The sequence below is a fragment of the Anticarsia gemmatalis genome, chromosome 17, assembly GCF_050436995.1.
Source record: "Anticarsia gemmatalis isolate Benzon Research Colony breed Stoneville strain chromosome 17, ilAntGemm2 primary, whole genome shotgun sequence".
Lineage (NCBI taxonomy): Eukaryota > Metazoa > Arthropoda > Insecta > Lepidoptera > Erebidae > Anticarsia > Anticarsia gemmatalis.
The window spans coordinates 762,846-788,965 of NC_134761.1; the positions used below are offsets into that span (position 1 = coordinate 762,846).

General features: G+C 35.7%; 1 protein-coding gene across 2 annotated transcripts; it reads left to right on the top strand.

The window, feature by feature from the left end:
- Positions 1-1,565: 1,565 nt before the first annotated feature.
- Positions 1,566-18,880, top strand: LOC142979869 (nose resistant to fluoxetine protein 6-like). Of its 2 annotated transcripts, none has more exons than XM_076125081.1 (12): positions 1,566-2,020; positions 8,665-8,804; positions 12,144-12,477; positions 12,720-12,834; positions 13,047-13,134; positions 14,707-14,873; positions 15,358-15,543; positions 16,082-16,255; positions 16,714-16,861; positions 17,243-17,429; positions 17,864-18,006; positions 18,719-18,880. In XM_076125081.1, exons 1-12 carry the CDS (start codon positions 1,951-1,953, stop codon positions 18,860-18,862), a joined length of 1,896 nt encoding a protein of 631 aa, XP_075981196.1. In that variant the 5' UTR covers positions 1,566-1,950; the 3' UTR covers positions 18,863-18,880. The 2 variants fall into 2 exon arrangements, with proteins under 2 accessions (XP_075981196.1, XP_075981197.1); XM_076125082.1 differs by having other exon boundaries at positions 15,358-15,477.
- Positions 18,881-26,120: the final 7,240 nt, after the last annotated feature.

The window sequence follows — 26,120 nt, forward strand, 5'->3', positions numbered from 1 at the left end:
CCTTGATATTGTAACGTCCTGTTTCAAAATTTAAAAAATAAATAGCAGTTAATCCACTTTTTCTATCGACTATGTTAGCCGTAATATCGACGTTAGCCGTCTTGTCTTCTTTTCAAAATTCATAGAATATGCATTTTTTGTAAAGATCACTAGTAGTCTTGTTGGGTCTACACCAATTGAGCCTAAAGTGGGTACGTAGATATTGCAATGAATAGAATATGAACCCACGACTTCTCGTCGATAATTGTTAGTATTTTTGATTTTCTGTTTGAACGGATTGATTTCATGAAGAACTTTATTGTCACCGACTGTCAGCTGGCGCAAATTAATTTGCTAGGCGCTATCTTTTACAAGTAATGTGATCAATGGTGTAAAGTAATGTGAATAAAAAATAAATATCTTCAACTTTATTACTCTTTAGAACAGTAAATCTATTTCAAGTACTAAAAAAAGAACTCATGTTTATTAAAAAAATCGAATATATTTTTTTGACTTCACTTTTGCTTATCCATATATTGTCTTGTCGACAATATATATTTGTTTATATTAAGTACATTTGTGCATTACTTCTAATAGTACTTCTTTGCCACGGTAACATCATTTACCCCCCGGTTTCTGACTACATTTAGCGGTGGTTTATCTATTCAATAGCGCTTTTTATATGAGTTTTAACGCTATTAAATAGATAAACTACCGCTAAATATACCTCATAAGCCGGGGGTATATAAAGTACAAACAAAATAAAGAACAATTTCAACCACGGTTCAATTCCTGTATCGCCATGATCTTCACATCTGTCTCAAGTATTGCAGTAACGTCATAATCGCAGCAAGTTCAAGTGAACACGCGTATAACTTGTATGGACACAAAAGATCACATCAAACCGCATTTTTTTCTAGTTTCCTAGTATTACACTAGTGCCGCGTGTTTGTAAACATACTAGTTTTGTTCTTGTGTCTGCTTGGTTTTTGAAAAGGAAAACAGGAACTCTATTACTGAGACTTCGCTGTCTGTTTGTCAGCAGGCTGTATCTCATGAACCGTGATAGTTAGACACTTGAAATTTTCATGCTACAACAAACCAGAGTAAAATAAATATTATTCTTAGATATTCTCTACTGAAACCCAGGGTGTGTAAGATACTGAAATATGTAGTTGCTCTACTCATGGAGAAGAAAGGCCAAATGATAAGCGCTTATCCACATAAAGACCCACAGAATTAGAGACCCAGACTCACATAAAACGCGGTTTTACGCTCAGAGCTCATAAATAAACAACCCTGTATACGTAATCCAAATTTCCAGAAAACTTTCAGGCATGTATGAGCGAATTGTTGTAATTGAAACATAGACCTCTATAAAATGTAAGAAACTCTGCTCGTTTCACCAAAAGGACGTAATTTGCTACTCTTGTTTGTTTTATCTTCACCTTGTACCTACGTCTATTTCTACACATTTACGGAAAATCCACAAACGGACGGACACACAGACGTATTATGTGTCGTACGTCACCGTCTAAGGTCGGATATGTAGATCAAACGAGGATATCAAGTCGCACTGACCAACACTCTATTGTACATACGACAAGCCACACGCCGCCATTTTAAACACAAACAACATCTTAACTTTTTAATTTATTAATTTTAAACAGTGATTATAAAAAAAATATTTGACTTTTTTTTAAAGACTAGGCTGAATGTCGAATACCTTAGTCAAAATTTGGTGCAATAAAAAAATAGGCGCTTTTTTGGAGTTGTAATTTGGCGGCAAATAAAAATATCTAGTTAATTTAATTATTATTAGTTTTTTGTGTTGTGTTAAATTCTAATGATATAAATTAAAATAAAAGGATAGGTTTATAAAAATAATCGGTTGTGTAATAACTACTAAATTTTAAATAAAATAATTAGCTTTCATTAGTAAAAGTTCGGAAAAGGCGGGAAATTAGGAAAATGGATCGAATATATTTTGTGATATTTATACTTCTGGGAAGTAGTGACGCTGTTATCTACAGATTAAATGGTAAGTTTCCTGAAATTTCAGTTTTTAACTATTAACTGGTCCAGCGTGGTGGACTAAAGTCCTAACTACTAAAAACTATTTAGTACGTTTCTTTTATTTACTCTATGTTTTATTTAGTTTGCTTCGGCCCTTTTTTGCACACAGTATCTACAGCGTTAGACGAATTACACCCATAAATCTAAGTTCTTATCTAGGTACCCTATGCTTCTCAAGTTCCCCATCTTGAAAAGTAATTGAGCTTGGCTTGAGACAATAAGAAATTCTAGTGCTCTATGTAAAGTCCTATAATAGGCTTCTCAAGCTTCATTATAATGCTCCAGTCTGTCGCTATTTAAATGCCTGATTGGCACCATCGCTAATATGTAAATAAATATTTTCTAGGTCTTGGCAAAGCAGTGTATACGTAACCGAAGCACTCTTAACTAAACCTTTCGCGACCTCCATACTAAATGCTTCACGAAACTAATACGACGACAGTTTTCCTCAATTAATATTGATCAGTATTCAAAGAAGGTACGGAGTACCCGAAGTACTTCTTACACATTTTTCTAAAAAAACATGATATCACACCAGTTATAACTAAAATTGTAGGCAGAATATGGAAAACACAGCTACGTTATCCTTTAACAATGTTAGTCCTATGAAATAGGGGCGAAGTTATTGTTATACATCAGATACGTTATCAAACTCTAGACCAGTATTGAAAACATTCTTAAAGAAAAACCGAATATCAATTTGCTTTACTCGGGAACCGACCCCATTGAGCAGAAGCTGCATATGTACATTACCGCACAGACTACAGAAGCAGTCAGTACAAAAAAAAAATGTTCTAGAAAACTCCTAATAAGCATTTAATGGGTCAGGAAGTTTTGCAAACGTACAGAGCATGAGAAAATAGTAATTATTGTGTTAACATTGAACTGAAGTTCAAGTTCAAAATATAAATAGGCTGTACAGGAAAATGTAGTACAAACCGAAATGACGCGCCTGACGCGGTAATGGTCAGGCGAAGTCGTGGGTCTGGTTCCCGTAATATGATCAGGCGTAACTAGAGCTTTAAGGTGCTATTACGAACCGTTATCGAGATGACAATCGATGTTTTAATTTTTTTTAGATTGTTTTAGTTAGCGGTGAAGGAAAACATCGTGTTGAAACCGAAATGGTTAAAATTTGTTTAATACATTTATTGAGGACATGCAAAGTCCCCAACCCGCACTTGGCCAGTGTTGCCCAGCAGTGGGACATTAATTGGGTTAAAAAAGTCTAACTTATACTTGGAAAAGTAATTATCAGCATTTTCAGCTTTGTATTATTATTATTATTATTATTTATTTATTATTATTAAAACAGTGTTTCTTACATGAAACTTATACTTATGGTCCACAAAACTGTTTGAACAGTTTGTCTGTGGACACGGTCGAGTCTCATTTAATTATAGCAGTACTTAAGATGTACATATATGTATATATTGTATAAGAGCTTTGATTATATATTATAAGTTTATGTATTATAATGTATTTATATTGTATGTATAAGAGTAATATTATATGGTTCAGTAGCTTGTGTTTTATACATGTATATTTGTATGTATGTTTATAGATATTTATAAACTACTAAGTAGATACTTTTTTAATTTTTTAGAAAACTTATTTTTATTTCTTTCTGTTGCGATGTCCACAGGTAAACTGTTCATTACATATGGTATGCGTTTCGATAAAGTTCTATCACCATAATAATTATTAACTCTAGGCACATTGTATCTACCACTGGTTTTGGTTCTTGTGCCGTGTGTATGCGACACGAGCGACAGGTTATGCTCTTGATTGCCATGTTGGTTGGTTAATAATAGGTACTTATGTTTTAAACTGGCCGGCAGAATATTACATATTTTAAATAATTTTTTATAGTCATTTTTACAACTGTTTTTGGTTTTATTATTTACTAATAATTTTAAGAATCTAATTTGTAGTGTTTCTATTTTATCTATGTAAGTTTTAAAAGTAAGTCCATAGCAATCAAGAGCATAAGACACAATGGATTCGACCAGTGATTTGTACAGGTATTTTAATAAAGAAATTGGTACTCTGAAACTTAAATGATAAAATCTGCCCAGTAGTATCCTCATTTTATCACAAATATAATTAACATGACTAGACCAAGAGAAGCTTTCGTCTATCTTTACACCTAGGTACGTGATACATTTAACTTTTTCTATGGGTTTGCAATTACAATTATTTAATCTATTGTGGTAACATGAGTAACTATGAGAGATCACTGGAGTTTCTGTTCCTGCAGGTGGACGATGTGGAGAGTGAATGATGATGAGTTTGGTTTTGTCAGAGTTTAGTACGATTCCATTGTCGTGTGACCATTTCACAACTGCATTGGCATCCTCCTGGACAGAGCGACAAGTCTCCGCTAGGTCAATGCCCGCGCGCAGCGTGCACAAGTCATCTGCAAACATGCGCGCTGAGCAATGACCCAGTGCTCCACGTAGACTGTTCACGTGCATGAGGTAGCACACTGGCCCACAACCGGATCCTTGAGCTACCCCACAACGGACCATTGTCTCATCACTGAGTATCTCGCCCACCCTAACTTGGTAGGACCTTGAACTAAGGTAGTCACGGAACCAGCTGCTCAATGGCTTGCTCACTCCACACTCATCCATTGCCTTTAGTAACGTATCGGTTTCTAAAGTATCAAACGCCTTTTTATAATCATAAAATGTTGCAATTACAAACTTTTTTTCTGCTAAGTAGGTATTTATCTCATCGGTGAACTGTGATAACAAAGTATTGGTGCTTTTATTGACTTGAAAACCATGCTGACAACTATCTATTATTTTGTTTTTGTGGAGGTAGGTTCCCAGTTGATTAATAATACATTTTTCAATAATTTTATCTACGCTCGATAATATTGCTATAGGCCTGTAGTTTGATAGTGATGTAAGGTCATCCCGTTTGTGTATTGGTCGAACTATTGCTTTTTTCAAAGGATCTGGATACCTGCCTCCAGTAACAGACAAGTTTACCAAATTAGCAAGTACTGGGCTTAATTTATTAGTCAACATTTTGATATCCGACATACGTATGCGGTCAGCACCCGGAGATTTCTTACTGCTCATGTTTTTAATAACATTCATGACCGTTTTACTGTTGACCGGTTGCCACCTCACACATACGTCGGATTGTTTTACATAGCTACTTCTATCCAGCCATTTCTCATGACACACGTGCTTAATAAGATCAATGTCATTAGAAAAGGCTGAAGCAAATTTATCACATACCTGTTTAATATCACCCTCTTTAACTATATTATTAATTATTATATCGTCTACAGACTTTTTATTTCTTCCTAGTAACATATTAATTTTATCCCATATCTTCCTTATATTTCCATTACAGTCTTGTATACTCTGCTTATCATATATATATTTACATTTATTTATGGCTTTTGTACATTTATTTCTATATTTTGTGTAATTTAATCGTTTTATCATATTTTTAGTATCAGCACTCCATATTTTAAATAAACTATCTCGTTTTACTATCATTGCCTTTAAATTATCATTAATCCATTTGTTATTATTACGGTAACTTATATTCTCTCGAACATAAATGTATTTATAACATTCGTCGTAAATATTAGTAAATATTTCACAAAGTTCCGAATATAATTTTACAGGACATTCAATAGTTAACAAGTGCTCAAAATTAGCGTTAAGTAGTTTATCTCTAACCATACGATTATCTAATACTCGTCGCTGGCGCAGCGCGGGCGCGACCGAGCGCGCGGCTGAAGTGAACGTGCCCGTTTGGTTGTGTTTACGCGTGCGTTTCCATTCTACTGCGGCTGAAGTTAAATAGTGGTCCGATATTTTATGCTTTATGACCGAAGAGTATATGATAGGAGAGTTATCTCTAATGTATATATGATCTAAGCATGATTCTACTAAGTTCCCGTTAATTATTTCTCTACGTGTGATATCATTGATGCATTTAATAAATCCGTATTCTGCTAATAAATTTTCATATGCAATTACGTTATTATCGTGTTTTTGTAATAAATTTATGTTTATGTCACCACATATTAATACTTTTTTGTCTAAAGGAATGCTGAGCAATAAACTTTGAAGTTCTCTAAGGAATTGTGCAGATAAATCTTTTTTGTTTATTTTAGGTGGCCTATATATTGAAACTAAATTAATTTGTTCGTTCCGGTGGTTTAATACAATGGAAACGCATTCTGCGCTAAGCATTTTAGTCGCCGGTTCGCAATCGGCTGGCCGAGCCCTCAACCCCGCGCGGGTATACACCACTACCCCTCCCCCGCTGCGACCTGTACGAGTATAGTAATTTATATTAAATCCGTTTATATTATAGAACGATAGAAATGAGTAATTGATGTTTGCCTCGGTGATAACTAATGCGTCTAATTTATTTAAATATGTATCAATCGTTGTAAGTAATTCGTTAAAATGTTTTTGAAGTGAACGAATATTAACGTGAACTATGTGGAATAAATGTTTCTTATTACTTAATGAGTTTTCGACCCACTCATTGAAGGTGTTTACACTGTTATAGTGAACTAAATAATCATTGTTTATGATATGTCGGTTTCAATTAGACATTTACTATGCTTGAAGATATAACATGATTCAAGGATTGTTAATACAAACATTATATTGTTATGTCCTAAATGAAATGTTACAATGCAATTCTTTATCCTTCTTTATGCAATTGAGTAATTAGCACTCCTTGCTATAACCACTGACTGATCATTAGCACGTCTGCGACATCCATAAATAAATCTTAGATATTAAACTTTGTATTTGGCTTTCAATATACCTAGTAGTACCCAGTTAGTTCATATATGTATATCATGACGGAACGGACGAAAGCAATTTTCGTACATCCCCATCATCCTCCCTTAAACTATTGATTTTAGGGTGAAGAAAGGGTGAAAACGGAACCCTATTACTAAGTCTCCGCTGTCTGTCCGTCCGTCACTAATCAGGCTGTATCCAATAAACCGGAAAAGCTAGGAAGTTGAATTTTTCAAAAAATATGTATTTCCATTGCTGTTTTAACATAAATACTAGAAAATTAAACGAAATTAATAAACGTGTTCTTTTCGTATTTTTTTGGAAGTCAGACTCGCACTTATTTTTACTTCGTTGTAATGGTTTGCGGCTATACTCAGACGCACAAAGATATTTGGCGCGTTCTAACGAGCGCAGAGCTGGGCTAGTAAAATAATCAAATTTAAATTCGTAAAGACTGTCTGTAGAATCATTTGTTATATGTATATTTCAGGGAATTCTCTTATCTGCGATCAATCTGATCTTATATTTTGTTATTCTATAGTAGTCTTGCTCTGCGGTGTATCATTGAATCAAGAGACATTGTACATAGGCTATATAACATTAAGAGATCATTTGATACATTAAGCACGTAGGTTATATAGCGCTGTAGTTAAATACAGGCCGTATGCTTTTGTATGCTGCGTTAAAAATGATATTTTTATTGTAATAGTAAGTGTTATGTGTATAATGTACGCTGAAACACTAAAATATGTGGAGGTTACTTTTTAATTTTATTAAGGCTTTTGCTGCAATTTTATCTGTTTTAAAGATTGCTTTTTATAAAGAAAACGCAATGCCCTCAAAATCAATCTGGATTAAGTAATATTGATTCATGAATAACAATTTGCCATTTACTGAGTAAATTGTATCGTAAAAAACCATAAAACTTTGACGGGATTTCAAGTGGCCAAATCGAAATATCAGAACAGTGTGGCGATAAGGTTCCCAGTTCATTATAAAAAAAATGCTGAAAAATGAACAGATTTCGGGCTTCTGGGAGTTTTGCAATATTAGGAAAGACACAATTAAAAACTTATATTTACCCAATATATCTTTATTACTACTGAATATATTAACGAGAATATCAATTTTAGTATTAGGAAACTATATTGTATGTTCAATATTAATATGTACCTATAGTAAGTAGTAAATATAAGTGTAGAGGCAAACTCGTTTAGCAAATGACAGTAAAATTATACGTTATGATTGATTTATTGCATGGTCACGGTTCTAAGCTTTGTCTAGGGCAAGTACTAAGTATTATGTGGTCTAGGCTAGTTATTCACGGACTTAGATAGCACATCTTAAGGCCGCACTATTTCAAATGGCTCTTTTTTATTCAAATAAAATGCTTTATTTTGTTAATTTCTTATTTTTGGGAAACGATCTTCCCCAAAATCCTTCAATGTATTTATTTAACCCATTTCTAACGTACCCACTATTGAGAATAGGCCTTCCCTCATTAGATCCAATAATTCACAGATCCTGAACTTGAGTCATACGTAATCGCTCTCGATGAATTTAAAGACATGGCCTACTGCCTTTTCAGTTTTAGACTGTTGCTGGAACCCAAAAACAGCATTGTAGAATTAGAAAATTATTCTTTAAACTTTGTACATTAGTAGTACACTGCTGCTTTGACGTAACGTGTTAATAACTATATTGTAAGGGAGAAAACAATGTAAAGCATAGTGGCTTTCAAATAGTTGTCAACTGAGATACGTGATAGAGGCAGAGGTAAAACATTTCACCAACATTGTTCTTGTCTTATTTCCAGTGAGTGAATACAACAAGATGCCCCCGCTCTACGGTCTGGACGACTACGACGCGTGTATGGCCAACCCTGGCGGTACGTTCTGTGTTGTGGACGTTAATCTACAAGCTGGCAGTAATAAGGAACTTATGAAAATGATACAGGTAAGAAACGCTTTTCAAAATTTAACGATTTTAAACTCTCGCGACTTGTACACATAATATTATTAAGCAACGGGTCTTAAATGTGATTGAAAATTGAAGGATAGGATACCTTATTTGTTTACCCGACGTTTCGACCGTAGTCAAGGGTTGACTGATGTGATCTTAAAAGTGTTCATGATTGCAGAAACTTTATTGATTTAATGTGATACCCCAAACGTGTTTTTGTCCATAATGATACACGACAAAATGACAAAGATTTATGATACTCATGAATTATTTAAAGTTGAGGGTTATTTCAGTATTTGCTCGTAGCATTAAATTTAAGACTCTTTCAAAAATTCAATTTGGCATTGTACTCAATTTGCTGATTCGGCAGTTTTGTCGCAAAAAGATTCATTAAAGTGGGAACTCAGCTAATCGCAGAAATGGGGTTTTATTAAATGTCAATTACACACAATATTTACATGTCTGATAATGAAGAGAATATATATTATAGACTTCAACACAAAGTACTAGAAATGAAATAGGTTCAGTCTTTCTTTAGACGTAGGTGTACGCTAATAGCTTTGCTTGATCTTGCTTATACGTATACTTAATCGTCCACGCGCCGCTGTCGATAATAATCTTAATTGTTACTCAATTGATTATATTATATAATAAACGTTTGTTAGATTTTCCTTTCATATCACATTTTATGATTATGTTTAGTAATTGTCTATTTAGCTAAATATTGTAAAATATAGTTTTCTGATACATACAGTTATTTATGAGACATAAAACTATGTTGCAATGATGGAAATAAGTAATGCGATACATAAATGTTTTGTTTAGCCTGCGTTAATGCTGTTGCTTACAAATCTCGATGGCAAAACGCAGGCAAATAGTACTTACTACTACAGAGATTTTCATTTATGTCATTTTTTATATGTCCAGATAAGGAAAGAGGGGTCATAAACATGTGAGGTAAAGTTAGTTCTATTCTATCAAAAATATAATCCATCACTAGTCTACTCTTTCTTCCAACTATGTTTGAGTCGTATTCCAGTCTCAACGGGAACAGCTAAATACCAGTCTTTTACATGGAGCGACTGTCTATCGGACCTCTATAACCTAGTTACCTGGGTTGTAAAACGATATCCCTCCGTAGGACAGGTTGTCAGACTTTCAAGATTCTGACTAATGTTAACGACTAGTATAGAAAATATAATCTACGGTGCCATGTTTTCTATTGATGAAACTATCTCTCTTGTATTTATGTATCACTGCATTTCCTAAGTTCTCGATAGAAATCAATAATATAACTTTTCCTTTACTAAATGAGTGAGTGACAAACCGATGAATAACGCACAGCCGAAACTACGTAGAAAGTTGACATTTGGTATGAAGACTCCTTACAAATATGAGAAGCACTAAGAGAGGATTTATGGAAATTCCACCCCGGAGGGGGTGAATACTGCAGGCGGAAAGCTAATCATCAACATAATAGTGTAAATTGAAACTAATGACGTACTTACTAATCCTTACACCTAATAAGGTACGGTAAGGAAGACATGTAACGTGTCGTAAAACCACAAGACCTTTGTATAATTGTCTCGTATGACGTTCTAAGTAGTGAGAAATCGTTTCTCGTTAACAATTAAAACCGGTTGTTTGTTTAAAATGCGATTACAAGTGGTTTACGTGTTACAGAAATGGGAAATACCTAGATCTTTGTACGGCACACGTTTCCCGATAGCTGAAAAGTTATTTGTTTTGACAGTTCTTATATTGAGTATAGATATAACTAGCTTCTGCCTGCAAGTTCCTCCGCGTGAATAGATTTCGCGAGGTAAAAAAAGAGTATCCTATGTCATAATTTAAGTTATAATAAGAAGTCATACCCAGGTTAAGTTAACTATCCTTAAAATCACATGGGTCAAAGACTTGATTTCACAAACTGTCGTTTTAGTTTTAAGCTCAAGTGGCAATAGAATTTGGAGTTTTACAATCACAATCTTATTGTATAAATATTGTTAACGAAATAAACAATTTTGTGTTTGTATTTTGTAAAAGAATTCCTAGAGAATTAGATTTTATTATAGAAACGAATAATATGATAGTTTATACTATTTCTTCTCTTACCAAAACACAAGAATCTTATTATTTCTAAATGTGCTCTATCACCATAATTATTGTCTATAATAACACCTTAGTAAGTACCATCTAATCACCACAGTTCATACGACAGAGCCCTATCAGCACAATACCACACAATTACACCGTACATAATTATGTTTGTGAACATGTAATTATCTCGTGGACTAATTACTTAGCTCTAAAGGTAGATAAACATTAGTATGGATATTTGTAACTGATAAATTGTTATTCTGAGTGAACTACTATCTCGATTTTTTATTCCCATTTTCCGGGTTGATGTGTTGTAAGGTTTTTTAATTGTTTTGTTGAATTTGTTTACCGGTGATGTCTTGCAAAAAGTCTGGTGCGTAGTACTCGTAACCGGCGATCCTGTATGATAATATGTATGGATGTGTGTGAATGAAGCAAGGGAAGTTTGTAGAGGTCGTAGCAATTAGCGTTTTTTTGACCCTACATACTCTCATGGAAAAAAGCGTGATTTTATGTATTTATCTTTTCATCATGAGAAATCATTGGGAGCAACAATATTTATAGCAAAACTTGGGTGTATTTCATACCTTCACCTATGAGCACACCTTGCGATACAACACTCATAATATTATTAATAAAGTAAAATAATTGCTTTAGATTAACTTGTGCAGGGCTATAAAACCAAGTGAGAAATATTCATAAATAAATAAAATAAATCTTTACTAGCACTGTATAAATAACCACTTCTATATGCGATTATCATATAATTTATAGTAAATAATAACAAATATGCCCATGACTTGTGTCGACATTGCTATTATACTTAAGTGTTACTTTTATGAGTGTCAATTGTCATAATTATAAATTATATTGCATCGCATTGACTACGATATAAAGCTTTAATATTAGTCCTACAATAAACGATAATAGCTATGATTTCGGTTTCAAAAATTCATTTTCAGGTAGTCATAGGCGAGGCTTTGACTACCTGAACATTACATATATGGCTAACTATCCATGAAGATAGATTACATTACTGATACCGGTTGTTGTAGAAAAAAAAAATACTTTAATATAAAATTCTGTTGAATAAGTATGGATGTATTGTTTTACTGTCTATATAAAGAAAAAATATTTATTTTCAGCTTTAAGTCTCTTTACAATTCAACAATAGTCTTACAGAATTAGTGTTATTAAAATTTCTTGAATAACACATATCTTTTATATTTTCAGGAATACTCAGACTACAAAATAAAACACTTCAATCACACGCAAATACACAGAGGAGTATGCGTGACGATGACTTGTAAAGAATTCTTAAAGAATCCCGATACAAATGGGTCGGCCCTAGACGACGTCCTTGGAGCATGCCTGAACCAATCAATGTATACTCAGTACGGGTTGGAGGGAGAGCTAGCTAATGTGTTGTATTGTAATAAGGAGGGAGAAGAAATGATGATAGATACCGGTGATATTATCGTGGCTGTGGTATATTTAGGTTTAATTGTGATCAATGTGGTCGGAAGCTTTTATGATATCTGGTACTGCAAGTTGGAAGAGAAATCAGGTACGAAAAATATTTTTATAGTTTTCAGGTAACATATATTAAATACTTTATTTGTTTATTAAGTTGAAGTGGTGCTGTAGGATCATAAATTTATTGTGATCAATTTTGAACGTGCTTAAAATCGAATCATCAAATATGTAACGCAAGACCTCAGAAGTAGAATAATCTGTTTCTCTTACTTTTGTTACAAATTGGGTAATGTTAAAAAGTGAGTGAAGATGTAATGGTGTTTATTTTTTCAGGGAATCCATATCTACTCGCATTTTCAATGCGTAGGAACTGGGCTAGATTGACAGCACCTAACACTAATCAAAGGGAGCCTAGACTTGAAAGACTGAAACTATTTCACGGAATGAGGTTTGTAAATATTTGTTTAAATGATAACACTCGTAAGCCGAATTAGTTAAACACAAAGACTAGTTTTTTTAATCGTTTTGGAATTTACTTCGGGATTAAGTTTATTATTATTTTATATTCTTTTTATTCGGGTTTTTGATTTTGCAGTTGATACTGTTGAGTGCTGAATTGATACCGTATGTATTAATTTAAATGTTTTGTTTTTGTTGCAGAGCTATGACGATGTTTTGCGTGTTCTTTTCGCATACAACTCTAATTATGTCTTACTCTTATGTCGCCAATCCTTTATACATCGAAACGGTGAGTCATTTTAATATGAAGTTAGTTAAAAATACACTTCTGGAGAAATATCAGATAGTGCACCTGTAAAATAGGGTCTTATTGTCCCAACATTTTGAACAATTAAAATATCAGATTTTGAAGTAAATTCTAATATATGGTTCCTAAAATTTAATATGGATTCATGACTTCTAAAGGGGTCGTTTTTAACCAAGGTGAAAAATGAAAGGTACGCTTCAGTTGATAGTGACCCTACTATTACACATAATACCATAGCATTACTGTAACACAGGTCTAACGTTTGTGGTTAGTAGTTTAAGAATATCCTCGTTCTAGCTCTACTTTAATAAATAATTACTTGCTTGATTAGCGTTGATCTTTTGTCACTGTAATTTCATTTGAATTGTTCTGCTCTTTGACTTACCATAATTAAGTATACCTATTATTATCATGTTTAAAGAATTCCCTATTATTAAATTGTTTGGTCTCTCCCTAGTCCCTACTCTTATGGGAAAAGGTATATGTGCATTAATTTTGTTTTGGTGGGGCCTTTACAAAACTTAGGAAAGATTTAAGGGAGTTCAAAGCGCAGTGGTTAAAGTTATCGCCATGCTACTATTAATGGTAGTGTAGTAGTGTACCTGAATTTGTTGTTTGGTCTCTGCCTACCCCTGTGGATAAAGGCGTGAGTTTATGTTGCATTAAGTTTGTTTTGTAGGGACTTTACTAAACTTAGTGATGATTTTAAAGGGCTATTAAGCGTAGTGGTTTAAGTTAACGTCATGCCACTGGCGCGGTCAGTAGTGTACCCGATATAATTAGTTCCTTTATCACAACCGGTGATGTCTTCCATAGGAAAGAATTTGGTCAGTTATCAATTAGAGCCGCTCTTTGCATACTAATAGTAATTTTAATTAGTAGATGTATTTTAAAGCGAGTAATAGTAATTAAGTACTGTCAGGTGCCTTCAAGATTAATTGTATGATAAGTTCTAGCGTTACTTAGTAGGTACATAGGCACAGGTATGTTATGACTAAAACGTTATGCTTATGAACACAATTTGTCAATATTATATGGCATAATCGACACCCATACTTACTTACATAATATCACACTTATTGTACCCGAAGGTGCAGGCAGAGGTGTATAAAGTAAACACACTGCTTACGATTAACAATGTCGTATGTAATAGGGCGAGCCTATTGCCATTTACCGGGCGTTTAACGTTACTGAACTCGCTCGGAGTTAAGTTATATTGCGAAAAAATCTTGTTAATATAAATTAGAAAAAACCGATACTATTTTTGCTGACCCAAGAATCAAACTTGAGACCTTACGATCAGCTGTCGGATACACTACCGATAGCGCTACAGAGGGATAAATGCGGGTACCAAATTACATAAACATATAATTTTAGTAAGTTAGTTGCTCTATATTTTTTCCACCCTATATTTAGGCTACTATAAAAAACCTCTTTATTGGCCGCAATACTAGATAAATCGTAGTAAAATTCACAACACACACACACACACACACACCGCACAAACACTCCGAAACAAAATGATCAAGAGAAATATCGTCTTCCATTCTTCAGGCATACGACGACCCGCTCAAACAGCTATTATTCAACGGTAGCCTGGTGACTCACACGTTCTTCGTGATGTCCAGTTTCCTACTTGCGTATAACTTCATGCTGCACACTGAGAAGCATGCTATCAGCTGGTGGCACCTGCCTAAGGGGATACTGCTGAGATGGTTGAGGTATGATTAGGAAATAGAGACTAAATAGGAGCTTACATTTTTATATTGAAAGAGAAAGTGCCCTTGGCCAAAGTGGCGGTTTTCAGGCATATTGATTCTGCAAGGATTGATTCTGCGTTTTGCCTAGCAGTGAGATAGACGTGAGTTAATATTTTTAAAAGGTAATGGTGAAAAATTAAAGAAAATATCGACTTCTACCACATACTTTCTTTTTTTCGAAAACCCCCTTAAATTAAATTTATCAGGAGTTTCTTGCCAGCTCTTCTCATTGGCCCTATCTTCCGAACTGGCGGTAAATTCACTCTCTGTATCATTGACTATCATAAGTGTCAGCACTTGACCTAAATGAATAAATGATTTGATTTTGATTTCTTATTTAAGTACTCTGTAAGTCTGTCTGTAAGTAGTCGTTACCTACATTAATTTTGGAAAGAATTTACCTACCTAGAAACGATGTCTCCAAAAATCTTTCCCTCCTTTTCAGGTTGACCCCAACATACGCTTTAACCCTATTCACGATAACAACATGGATGCGTCACGCGTTCTCCGGTCCGCTCTGGCAGCTGGTGGTGACGAGCGAGGCCGACGCGTGTAGACAGTACTGGTGGGCACAGCTGTTTTATGTCAATAACTATGTGTATGATGATGCGCTGTGCATGCCGCAGACTTGGTGAGTACCAAGAAAAAAATACTTCATAAAAGGAGCGGTACTTACAGTTGTCAGAACAGGAAAAAAATCCCAAAATTTTACTAGATATCAGCATTATTTACGGAAAATTAAAAGCCCAAAGGACTCCCTACATTTTTCGTACGTGACTGCACAACCAAAATTTAGAAAAAAATATTTGTTTCCTTTCCCTTTGACTAAATTTTTTGATACTTTCTGCATGTTTTCGAGTATTGTAATAATTTAGTTTGTTTCCGTAGTCCAGTAGAAACTAAATACAGATACATACAGATACATTTATACAGATTTTTGTGTAGTCTAGTCATTGGTCCCATTTCTAAGTTTTTCTTTATATCTCTGCATCTCTGTAGTTTGACTTGTAGAGATTACCTTAAGCATTAAGTCCGCCTATATACTGTGTATATGAAGTTATATAAATAAAGAAATCAAGAATTATACCATTTTTTTGTTTGAAGGCGACAGTTTCCAGATTTGCGCAGCACTTTATGTTCATCTCACCAGTTCCTTTACCTCCTTGCAGGTACCTAGCAGCAGATACGCAGCTGTTCATTATGGGTCTACTGGTGTGTGTGGTGGCTCGCTCGTGCAGGGCGCGGGTGCTCAGTCTGTCGGTGCTGCTCGTAGTAGCGCTGGCCATCGTCGCCGGACATACCTACTTCCAGGACCTAGACGCCGTTGTCATACAGTCGCCAGAGTGAGTAGACGAATAGACTAAGTCGTAAACAGATTTGTAGAGCAATAGATCAAAAGATATGAGGATGTAGAAATGTAGTAGACCGGGAAGGCCGCGTAAAACGAGTAGACTAAAAAAGTGGACTAGTAGACCAGAATCTAAATACTGTAGTGGACCAAGAAGCTAAATCAATTGTCCCTGTTTCATTCATAAAAGATGAACTCAAAATCGTCGAAAAATAATTCAAAGCTTTCAAACATAGTATAATTATAAAGTTGAGCAAAGATGGTGCAATAAATGTATTATAGATCCCACTGGCATAATATACAAGCATTTAAGAAACGGACGGCTGGTCGGACGCAGCAAGGTACCGAGGGGACTGGAAGTCTAGGAGAGAAGCCTTTGGCTCAGCAGCACACAGAAAGATGGTAAATAAAAAAAACTAATGTTAAGCGTCAAATAATAACTGTTTGTTTCAGATCATATCGCAACTTGTACGCGACAGACAACACATTTCGTCTGCTGTACGCGCGCGGTCACACGAACATGTCCACGTACATCCTGGGACTAGCGGGAGGCTTTCTGGCTTATCACTGGCAGAATGGCAAGAATATTGATAATTATAAGGTAAAACCTTAAATACATCACAAAACTTCTACACTCCAACGACGTTATTATCTTAGTTTAGCTATCCCGCCGCATGCCGCCACAAACGTAAGTGATACACAGGTGGCGGGTTCTTTTATGAAAACTAAGTAATTGTGTTTGAGGGTAATTGTAAACTTAATTTTGAATTCTTGCATGCTTAATTGAAAAATTCTTTAAACAGCTCCCTACAAAAAATGTTAACCTATTTTTGGTTCCACTGGTGGACTCTAGGCTAAACCGAGAAGAAGACATTATTCAACCAAAAAAATAATGATTCCACGAGGAAACTCTTACCCAGCAAAAGGAACAGCATTTTATATAATTTTATCCTTTATCCTTAATATATCCTTTGTTTTGCAGAAGCACCGCTGGGTGGTGTGGCTGGCGTTTCCCCTGGGGGTGGCGGTGATTCTGTCGGGGGGGCTGTTCTACCAGGACGGGGGCCGCGCCTCCACGGTGCTCAGGGTGCTGTACGCCACGCTCTACAAGCCAGTGTTCCAGATACTCGTCGTTACTATTATATTGGGAACCGTGTTCAAGTTTGAGAGTAAGTGCCTATTTACTATTAAAATTTAAAGAACTCAATATTTTAGTTTTATGGTTAATTCTCGAGTTTACATTCAAAAGTCTTTATTTTCTTATTATTAGGTCCTCCTTTTAAAGTTTCTGGAAGATTTAGGCACTTTAATTCGAAAGATTTATACTTTTCTTCTGATAAAAACGTACTTCTAGGGATCTTTGAGTCTAGCTAAAGGAATAGTAAAAATTAAAGTATTCTAGAAATATTAATTAATTTCCTGATTTCTCTGTTGTCAGAAAACTTAATTTGAATAATAACTGACAATTATAATAGACCAGCACCGCGCATTACCTCACAACTAGTGACAAAATATTTGTTTTTATTCTCTACAGAAATTAATTGTGAATGATAGACGACATTTATGTTCTACATTAAATTAATGCTTGTATGTTTGTACACAGACGTGTACCGTAGCGTAGTGGAGTGGCGCGGCTGGACGTGGATGGGTCGCGTGTCGTACAGCGCCTTCCTGCTGCACACCGTGTTCCAGCGAGCGCTGGTCGGAGCCCAGACACAGCTTATATATATGTCTGACTATTATGTGGTAAGTAAATAAGGCATAATCAAAGCATTCCTTGTCGAAATGGGTTTCATTAAAACAACTGCACGTTGGCCGCAGAGGTTAACGTGTGGTGGGTTTGAATCCCACCCGGGACAAATCTTTGTGTGATGAGCACGAGTATTTGTTCCGAGCCTGGTCGCCAATTTATCTATATAAGTATATATTTTATCAGTTAGTAGGTAACCATAGTACAAGCTTTGCTTAGTTTGGAATCAAATAACCGTGTGTGAGTTGTCCAATGATATTTCGTTATTGATCTGTCACATATTTGATAATTGTAAATGTGAAATTGCATTGTATTCTGGAGAGCTTTAAACAGCTAGTACTACTACTGCACTGTTGAGCACCGATTTACTCTCCGAAAAAGAGAGACTGGGCCTTGAGTTCACTACTCTGGCCAAGTGTGGAGGGTTAGCATTGTTTGTTTCTTCCGAATTTCTCGAACATTTTGTATGAATTCGGTGTATAGAAAGTCCACGAAAACAATCGTTTGATTGATATTTGAAGAATTTCCGAAACAAATATTTGTGGATCGCACAGACGTTTGTTTCGCGTGGGAATCCCGATGGACTGCTAGGGACTTGGCGACCGCCATAACCACTGTGCCACGGAGACCGTCAATTAACAAACAAAATCTTGGACAAATACATAAAAAAATAAGCCTCACAACTTATTTCTGTAATTAATTTTGCAGGTTGTGGTACTATCAGCGACGATCCTAGTGACGTACATCTGTGCGTGCGGCGCGTGGCTCTGCGTGGAGGCGCCCGCCGCCGGCCTCATACGAGCTGCTCTCTCACCGGACAAGAAACATAACGATAATGTCACTAAAGTGTGAATAAATGTCATAACATGTGTTGTTTTATTATATTATTTACCTTTACATATGTTGGAGTAACGATTATTTGAGGAGTAGTGTCGATAAATAAACTTCCTCATGATAAACTATATATATTTTCTGGTACCAGATTATAATAATATACTACTACATAATAATTATAAGACCTAACTCAGTGAGTGCGCGGAGACGACTGTCGCGCCGGACTATCGCAGGCGTGCGCCTGACTTCACAATATTGTAGCGTCAGCAGGGCCCTACACATATACTCATGGCTAAGAGCCTGTCCAGATGAAGCGTTTTACGCGCGAGTGGACTCGCGCGTATCAATTTTACACTGCGTCCAGATACCGCGTTTTACGCGCGTTTTTTTCCTCCCAGTTCCTACGTTTGTTGTTCTATTGGAATATTCTGTTGATTCTATATCCCATAAGGCTACTCTTTTTTCAATTTCATCAATAAACAGTTCGGTATTGAAGTTGTCACGCTCCATCATCGCTACTAAATACGTCCATACGCCACGCACTCGCGAGTAATACTGGACGCAGCAATGGCGCCCGAGTATCTCGACTCGCGAGAGAGAGTCGAGAGTCGCGGTTATTGCACGCGTTTTACGCGCGAGTGATGACACGCGCAAAGTCTTCTGGACGGGATATATGAAGCTCTAGTACCTCAAGAACGCGCGAGTGTCTACGCGCGAGTGGACTCGCGCGTAAAACGCTTCATCTGGACAGGCTCTAAGTTAATAGCAGCCGCGGATCAATCTAAGGTTAATCTACGTTTGCCGAGGTTGATCTGTGGATGGGTGACCATCTTATACATATCGAGTTCTTCTGTTTCAGAAGCCACGTTAAATTGTGGGTTAGATCTTTGACTGTACTTAACAGTAGTCAGAAACTTAAAAGTCTGACAACCAGTCTTTTAGTCAACCGTTTGTAAAAGGTCCGGGATACAAAAGCAATTCTTAGCAAGTAATAAAAAAAAGTTGATTATATTTCCCGGAACTGCACTATGAACTCTGACCCTGATAATCAGCTGTAACAAATAATGTCATATATTATGTACAGACAGTTAACTAAAACGTTATCATTAAGTGTAAACGGAAGCACTGATACAGAGTGTACATAATATATGGCATAAGCATATATGAGTGTATATAATACTAGCCTTATGATAAAAAATATATCACCCACATACTGTTACTCAATCCATACTAACATTATAAATGCGAAAGTAACTCTGTCTGTCTGTCCATTACACTTTCACCTTTAAACCTTTCTTAACCTTGACAAAAAAAGGCTACATTTTATCTCAAAACAGTGGTAGGAAGGAGATGATTTTGTAAGAAAATTCAGCCCTAAGCCACTAAACCACGCGGACGAATTGGGGGCAAAAGCTAGCATTACGTTTAAACAAATAAATATCATTAGTCACACATGGTCATTTGTTTTCAAACTAAGCAGAGCTTGTACTATGGTAACCAAATAACTGATAAACATACTTATATACTTTCAAATACATCTAATATATAAAATTCTCGCGTCACAGTTTTCGTCGCCATACTCCTTTGAAACTGCTTGACCGATTCTCATGAAATTTTGCGAGCATATTGACTAGGTCTGAGAATCGGCCAACATCTATTTTTCATACACCTAAGTGACTCATTTTTTTTTATATGGCAAAGCAACGTTTACCGTGTCAGCTAGTACTTATATAGATACATTAACATCCAGGCTCAGAACAAATATCTACTTGTGCTCATCACACAAAGATTTGTCCTGGGTGGAATTCAAACCCACCACACGCGGTGTTTTGGTTATTGCGACGAGGTGACCACTTTAACCACTGCACCAAACGTGCAGTTAATTAATTGCCCACTCCGTCTTCGCTCACATTTAAATTAATAAGTTCTGTTTTTTCTTGCCTTCATGAAAATATGACAAAAATATTAATAGGCCACAATTAACGATCACTAGTTTTTGCTTGCGACTTCGTCTGCGTGGGAATATGCTAATATCTAAGAATAGTATATAATGACTATAAATAGGTAGGTACGATTATGTTAATCAAGGTTAAATACGATATGTAAACTAAATGATATATAAACTAGCCGATTCTCGGGACTCTGCTCGCTTATAACTTTCATACATATATACAATGTACTTACATGCATACATAAAATCACGTCTTGTTCTTAAAGGGTACTAAAAAATGCCACTTTGTGCATCTTTACAAACTCATGAATCTTATGATTCTTATGATGAATTGAAAGAATATTATAGTAGGTATACATAACTCAAAGGTGACTGAACGACTGACATAGTAATCTATCAACCTACAGCCCAAACAATTTTTTTTAAAGACTACTCCCGCACTTTTTCCCACACTAAGATTTGCTCTTGTGTCGCAACGACTTTTACAAACATACAAACAACGGACACAAAGCACAAACATACCCGAAACAATTATTTGTGGATCGCACAAATAATTGTTCCGAGTGAAAATTAACCCCCGAACTCCCGCAGAATGGTAGCGGCGTGGCGACCTTGATCACTGTGCCACGGAGGCAGTCAAACAAACACGGAGGCACTGAACGAATCGAGCAGAAATATGGTAGATTTTCTGAGTGAAAACTGGAACTTGAAAGGATTTTGATCAATACTACCCCCAAGGGGATAGAATACGTGGCGAAAGTTTGTATGAAAATTCTCTCCTACGTCACAAACCACGCGGACGAAGTTGCGGGCCGAAGCTAGTAATTAAATAAGACTGTAATCGAACTCATTCTAACTAATTGAAAAACAAAAGTAAATACTGATAAATTACCGTGATTTTAAACATCGGCCATCTAAAATGGAGGGCAGAAGTACAACAATCAGTAGTATTCGTAGTAATTAGATTATTCATAGTAATTAGATTGTAATTAACATCTATACTAATATTATAAAGCTGAAGAGTTTGTTTGTTTGTTTGAACGCGCTAATCTCAGGATCTACTTGTCCGATTTGAAAAATTTTTTCAGTGTTAGATAGCCCATTTATCAAGGAAGGCTATAGGCTATATAACATCACGCTACGGTTATTAGGAGCGGAGTAGCAACGAAAAATGTTACAAAAACGGGGAAAATTATGACATATTCTCTTAGGTGACGCAAGCGAAGTTGCGCGGGTCAGCTAGTATTTATATAAAGGTGCATGTCTACCAACACCGGCAGGATATAATATACTGAGGGCCTCATATAATTAGTGGCTGTCTCGTGGCTTAGTTAACAACAGCCGCGCGGATCGCTCTCTGAGGTTAAGCCACGCTTGCCAAGGTTATTCTGTGGATGGGTGACCATGTTATACATATCAAGTTCCTCCGTGTTGCGTAAGGCACGTTAAATTGTAGGTCCCGGCTGTCATTTTCGAAGATCTTTGACAATCGTTAACAGTAGTCAGAAGCTTGAAAGTCTGACAACCAGTCTTACAGAAGGGTATCGTGTTATATCCCAGATAACTGGGTTGTGGAGGTAAGATAGGCAGTCGCTCTATGTAAAACACTGGTATTGCATGGTAGCTGCATCCGGTGAGACCGGAAGCCGACTACAACATAGTTTGGAACAAAGGCTAAGCTAATATATTGACGGTTTTTATTTATAACCTCTTCCTATTCTATTTTGACATGGAGTAGACAGTATCGGATAAACATGCCTTATATACTTGAACCATAGTTCGACCGACATTTTATAACAGACTAGCTGACCCGCGCAACTTCGCTTGCGTCACATAAGAGAATCATAATTTTCCCCGTTTTTGTAACATTTTTCACTGGTACTCTGCTCCTATTGGTCGTAGCGTGATGATATATAGCCTATAGCCTTCCTCGATAAATGGGCTATCTAACACTGAAAGAATTTTTCTAATCGGACCAGTAGTTCTTGAGATTAGCGCGTTCAAACAAACAAACAAACAAACTCTTCAGCTTTATAATATTAGTATAGTATAGACTAGCTGACCCGCGCAACTTCGCTTGCGTCAATAAAAGAGAATGTGTCAAGTTTTTCCCCGTTTTCGTAACATTTTTTAATTGCTACTCTGCTCCTATTGGTCGTAGCGTGATGATACATAGCCTATAGCCTTCCTCGATAAATGGACTATCCAACACTGAAAGAATTTTTCAAATCGGACCAGTAGTTCTTGAGATTAGCGCGTTCAAACAAACTCTTCAGCTTTATAATATTAGTATAGATTAGTATAGATAGAATTGTGATAAGAATCAACCGATGACAAACATAGATTAGTTTTTGTTGAATATATCAAGAATTGTATATTTTTAACCTGTGATATAATATAAGTCATTGATATTCGACTTACTGGCTAAATATCAGTCACTTATAAGACGTCTATAGCCGGATGCGCTTACCGGTCGGCTAAAGATAAGTGGGTTATGCAATTTTACTTCGAACATTTTTTATATAAGTGGTATTTGAAAAAAACAATAATAAAATAATCGTTTAACTATGTCATACTATTTTTGATACAGACTACCGGAGATAGTTTGTAGTGGAAAGCAATGGGACAGGCCTTTGCCCAGCAGTGGGACGATATAGGCTCACTTATAATAAGTCTGTAGAGAGGTCAATTCTGTACATTGAATATATTAAAAAAAACCAACGGGGATGTAAAGAAACGGATACTGATACCGAATCTGCCATTTATATTTTTTTTTCTGTCTGTCTGTCTGTTTGTCGTCCGTCTGTATGTTCCAGCATCACGTAAAAACTACCGGATAGAATTAATAAATAACAATAATCAACCATGTCAAAAACCTTCGGTCTGCTTGTACAACTATGACTCCAGTTTGATCACTAACCATACGATAAATCTATCCTAACACCCCATGAAACAATTCCAAGAAATACAGGATCACAATGATGAATTACTTTTGTCTTAAAACTGGCCTTTGATTTGCTATACTCGGGCCGTTACAAACGTGCGAACTACGTCATAATCAAAAGAATACGAATGTGACAATGTGTAAGTGCGAGCGAGAGACTCCGATAAAATGACATGACTAACCCTCGGTTTCTGAATACATTTAGCCATAGTTTATCTATTTAATAATGTTTTTTTAATATGAGTTTTAACGCTATTGAAAAGATAAACTGCAGCTAAATGTACCCAGAAACCGGGGGTTAGTAGCTCGATTCACAACTACTATCGACTACCGACAACCGACCTGTCATCGAGAAATTTTGTATGAAAATCTGATCAGCGCCTCTGACGGATGTCGTAGGAAGCATTTTGTCAGTACATTCTAAATGTCAAAATTTCGATAGCTAGCCGGTTGTCGGTAGTCGATAGTGGTAGAGAATCGAGGTATAGTTCGCGCGTTTAAAATGGACCGTATGACAATAGGACTATGACCTTTGAAACAAAACAATTGATTGTTCACCTTAAGCAGTGAAAATAATAGACTATTATTTAATGAAAAGGTTTGTCACCTACTTGTATTGTTTTATGTCATCGCTCCCCAAAATAAGCACATGTCTAATACAATGACATTTTGATACAAATGTTTTGAGTGTTAACTTAGTACGCCATTTTTTTATGTAAATTGTTATGACCTTTGTGTGTTCGGTGGTGTTGGTAGCAGCTCCCATTATGTATACCTAATAGAAATATTGTTAAAACCATTTGGCGATTAAAAAGAGTGGTCAGGAGTTTATTGCCAGCTCTTCTCATTGGCCCTACTTTCCGAACTGGCGGTAAATTTGACTATCATAAGTGTCAGCATTTGACCTAAATGAATAAATGATTTGATTTTGATTTTACCTTAGGCCCCATTCTCACGTGTTTTATAAAGCGCGGTTCAGTACAGCTAGCGTCAGTAATTTGATGTTTCAGTCAAAACTACTTTTGACCATCCTGTTCAGTCAAAAGCAGTTTTGACAAATGCTAGGCGATAGTAGTTTTGACTGGTTAAGAGTTTTGAATACAACATGCTATACTTACTATATATATTATCCTCTCGAGCGCCCCAACGTCAAAATTCAAATATACCGTTAAGCGTCCAGGCCAAAAATGGCGCGCGAAATTCAATTGGCGGTTGGCGTTTAAGCGCCGATTCCGTCATATTTTAATACTAACACCCTAGTCATACCTTATAGATTTGAAATCTACATAAAATTTGCTATAGATTAAAAAAATAAACCACAAATAATATTTGATAGTGGTAGTACAATAGTCGGTTTAATCTGAATATTTTGTGCTTTAGGCATGTGTTTGAAGAAAGTCTAAAAAATATTTTTAGGCAAAAAAAATAATATGACGAAAGGTCTTATCGTGTAGTTAATGAATAATGACATTAAAATCCAACTGTAAAATATACTCAAATCTTTAAAATTAGTTAAAAAAAGGATTTACAACATTGGTCATCAAGGAACATGTCGTTGGGTCAGATGTTGTTTAAGGTGCTCTCCGGCCTATATCAACCACTTATTCAAGTGTGTGCATTAGATCGTCGTCTCGTTTCATCAGCTTCAATGTCAAATATGTTTGAAAGGGATAAACATAGTTTTAGCATTTCGTTTTTACGTTTTTTAAATGTAAGATCGTTTTGCCGTACCACGGTGGCGGGACGCTTGACGGGGGTAGAACATTCAACCGTGACACGGTGGCCGGGCGCTTGAGAGGCTATACTTACAGCAAAATTAATCCACTAATTAAGAAGATATGGTAGTATAACAAGTGACAAAAATAATGTAAAAACAGGTAAAATGTATACCTCCTATTTTTTTAAGTCGGTTAAAGATATTAGCATTAAGTTCGTCTGTATATAATGAAGTCAATAAATAAATAAATATTACTGACCATCCACATACAACCAATATATTGGTTGAAATTTGCTCCCGCAGCGCGCTTCCCTTTTAACAAAATGCTCTACGCACCAATAGGAGAGTACCTTTATATATTTATTTATTTTATGTACATCTAATGAATATAATGAGTTCAATTACCCATCGTGGAACACAGTATAGATAACAAAGTGACATGACTAACATGTGCCTAATTATCAATAATATTGATAAAACTAATTTATTAGTATTAGTAACTAATACAAATATATTATCTGTAAAAAAGACTATAAGATAATGAATGAAATTACAATAGTATTAATCAGTTGTTATTCGATTTTAGGAGTGGACGATAGTGCTTAATATTTTCATGTTAATGATAAAATATGGGATACGTGCTAATTTATTTAGTGCAAATAAA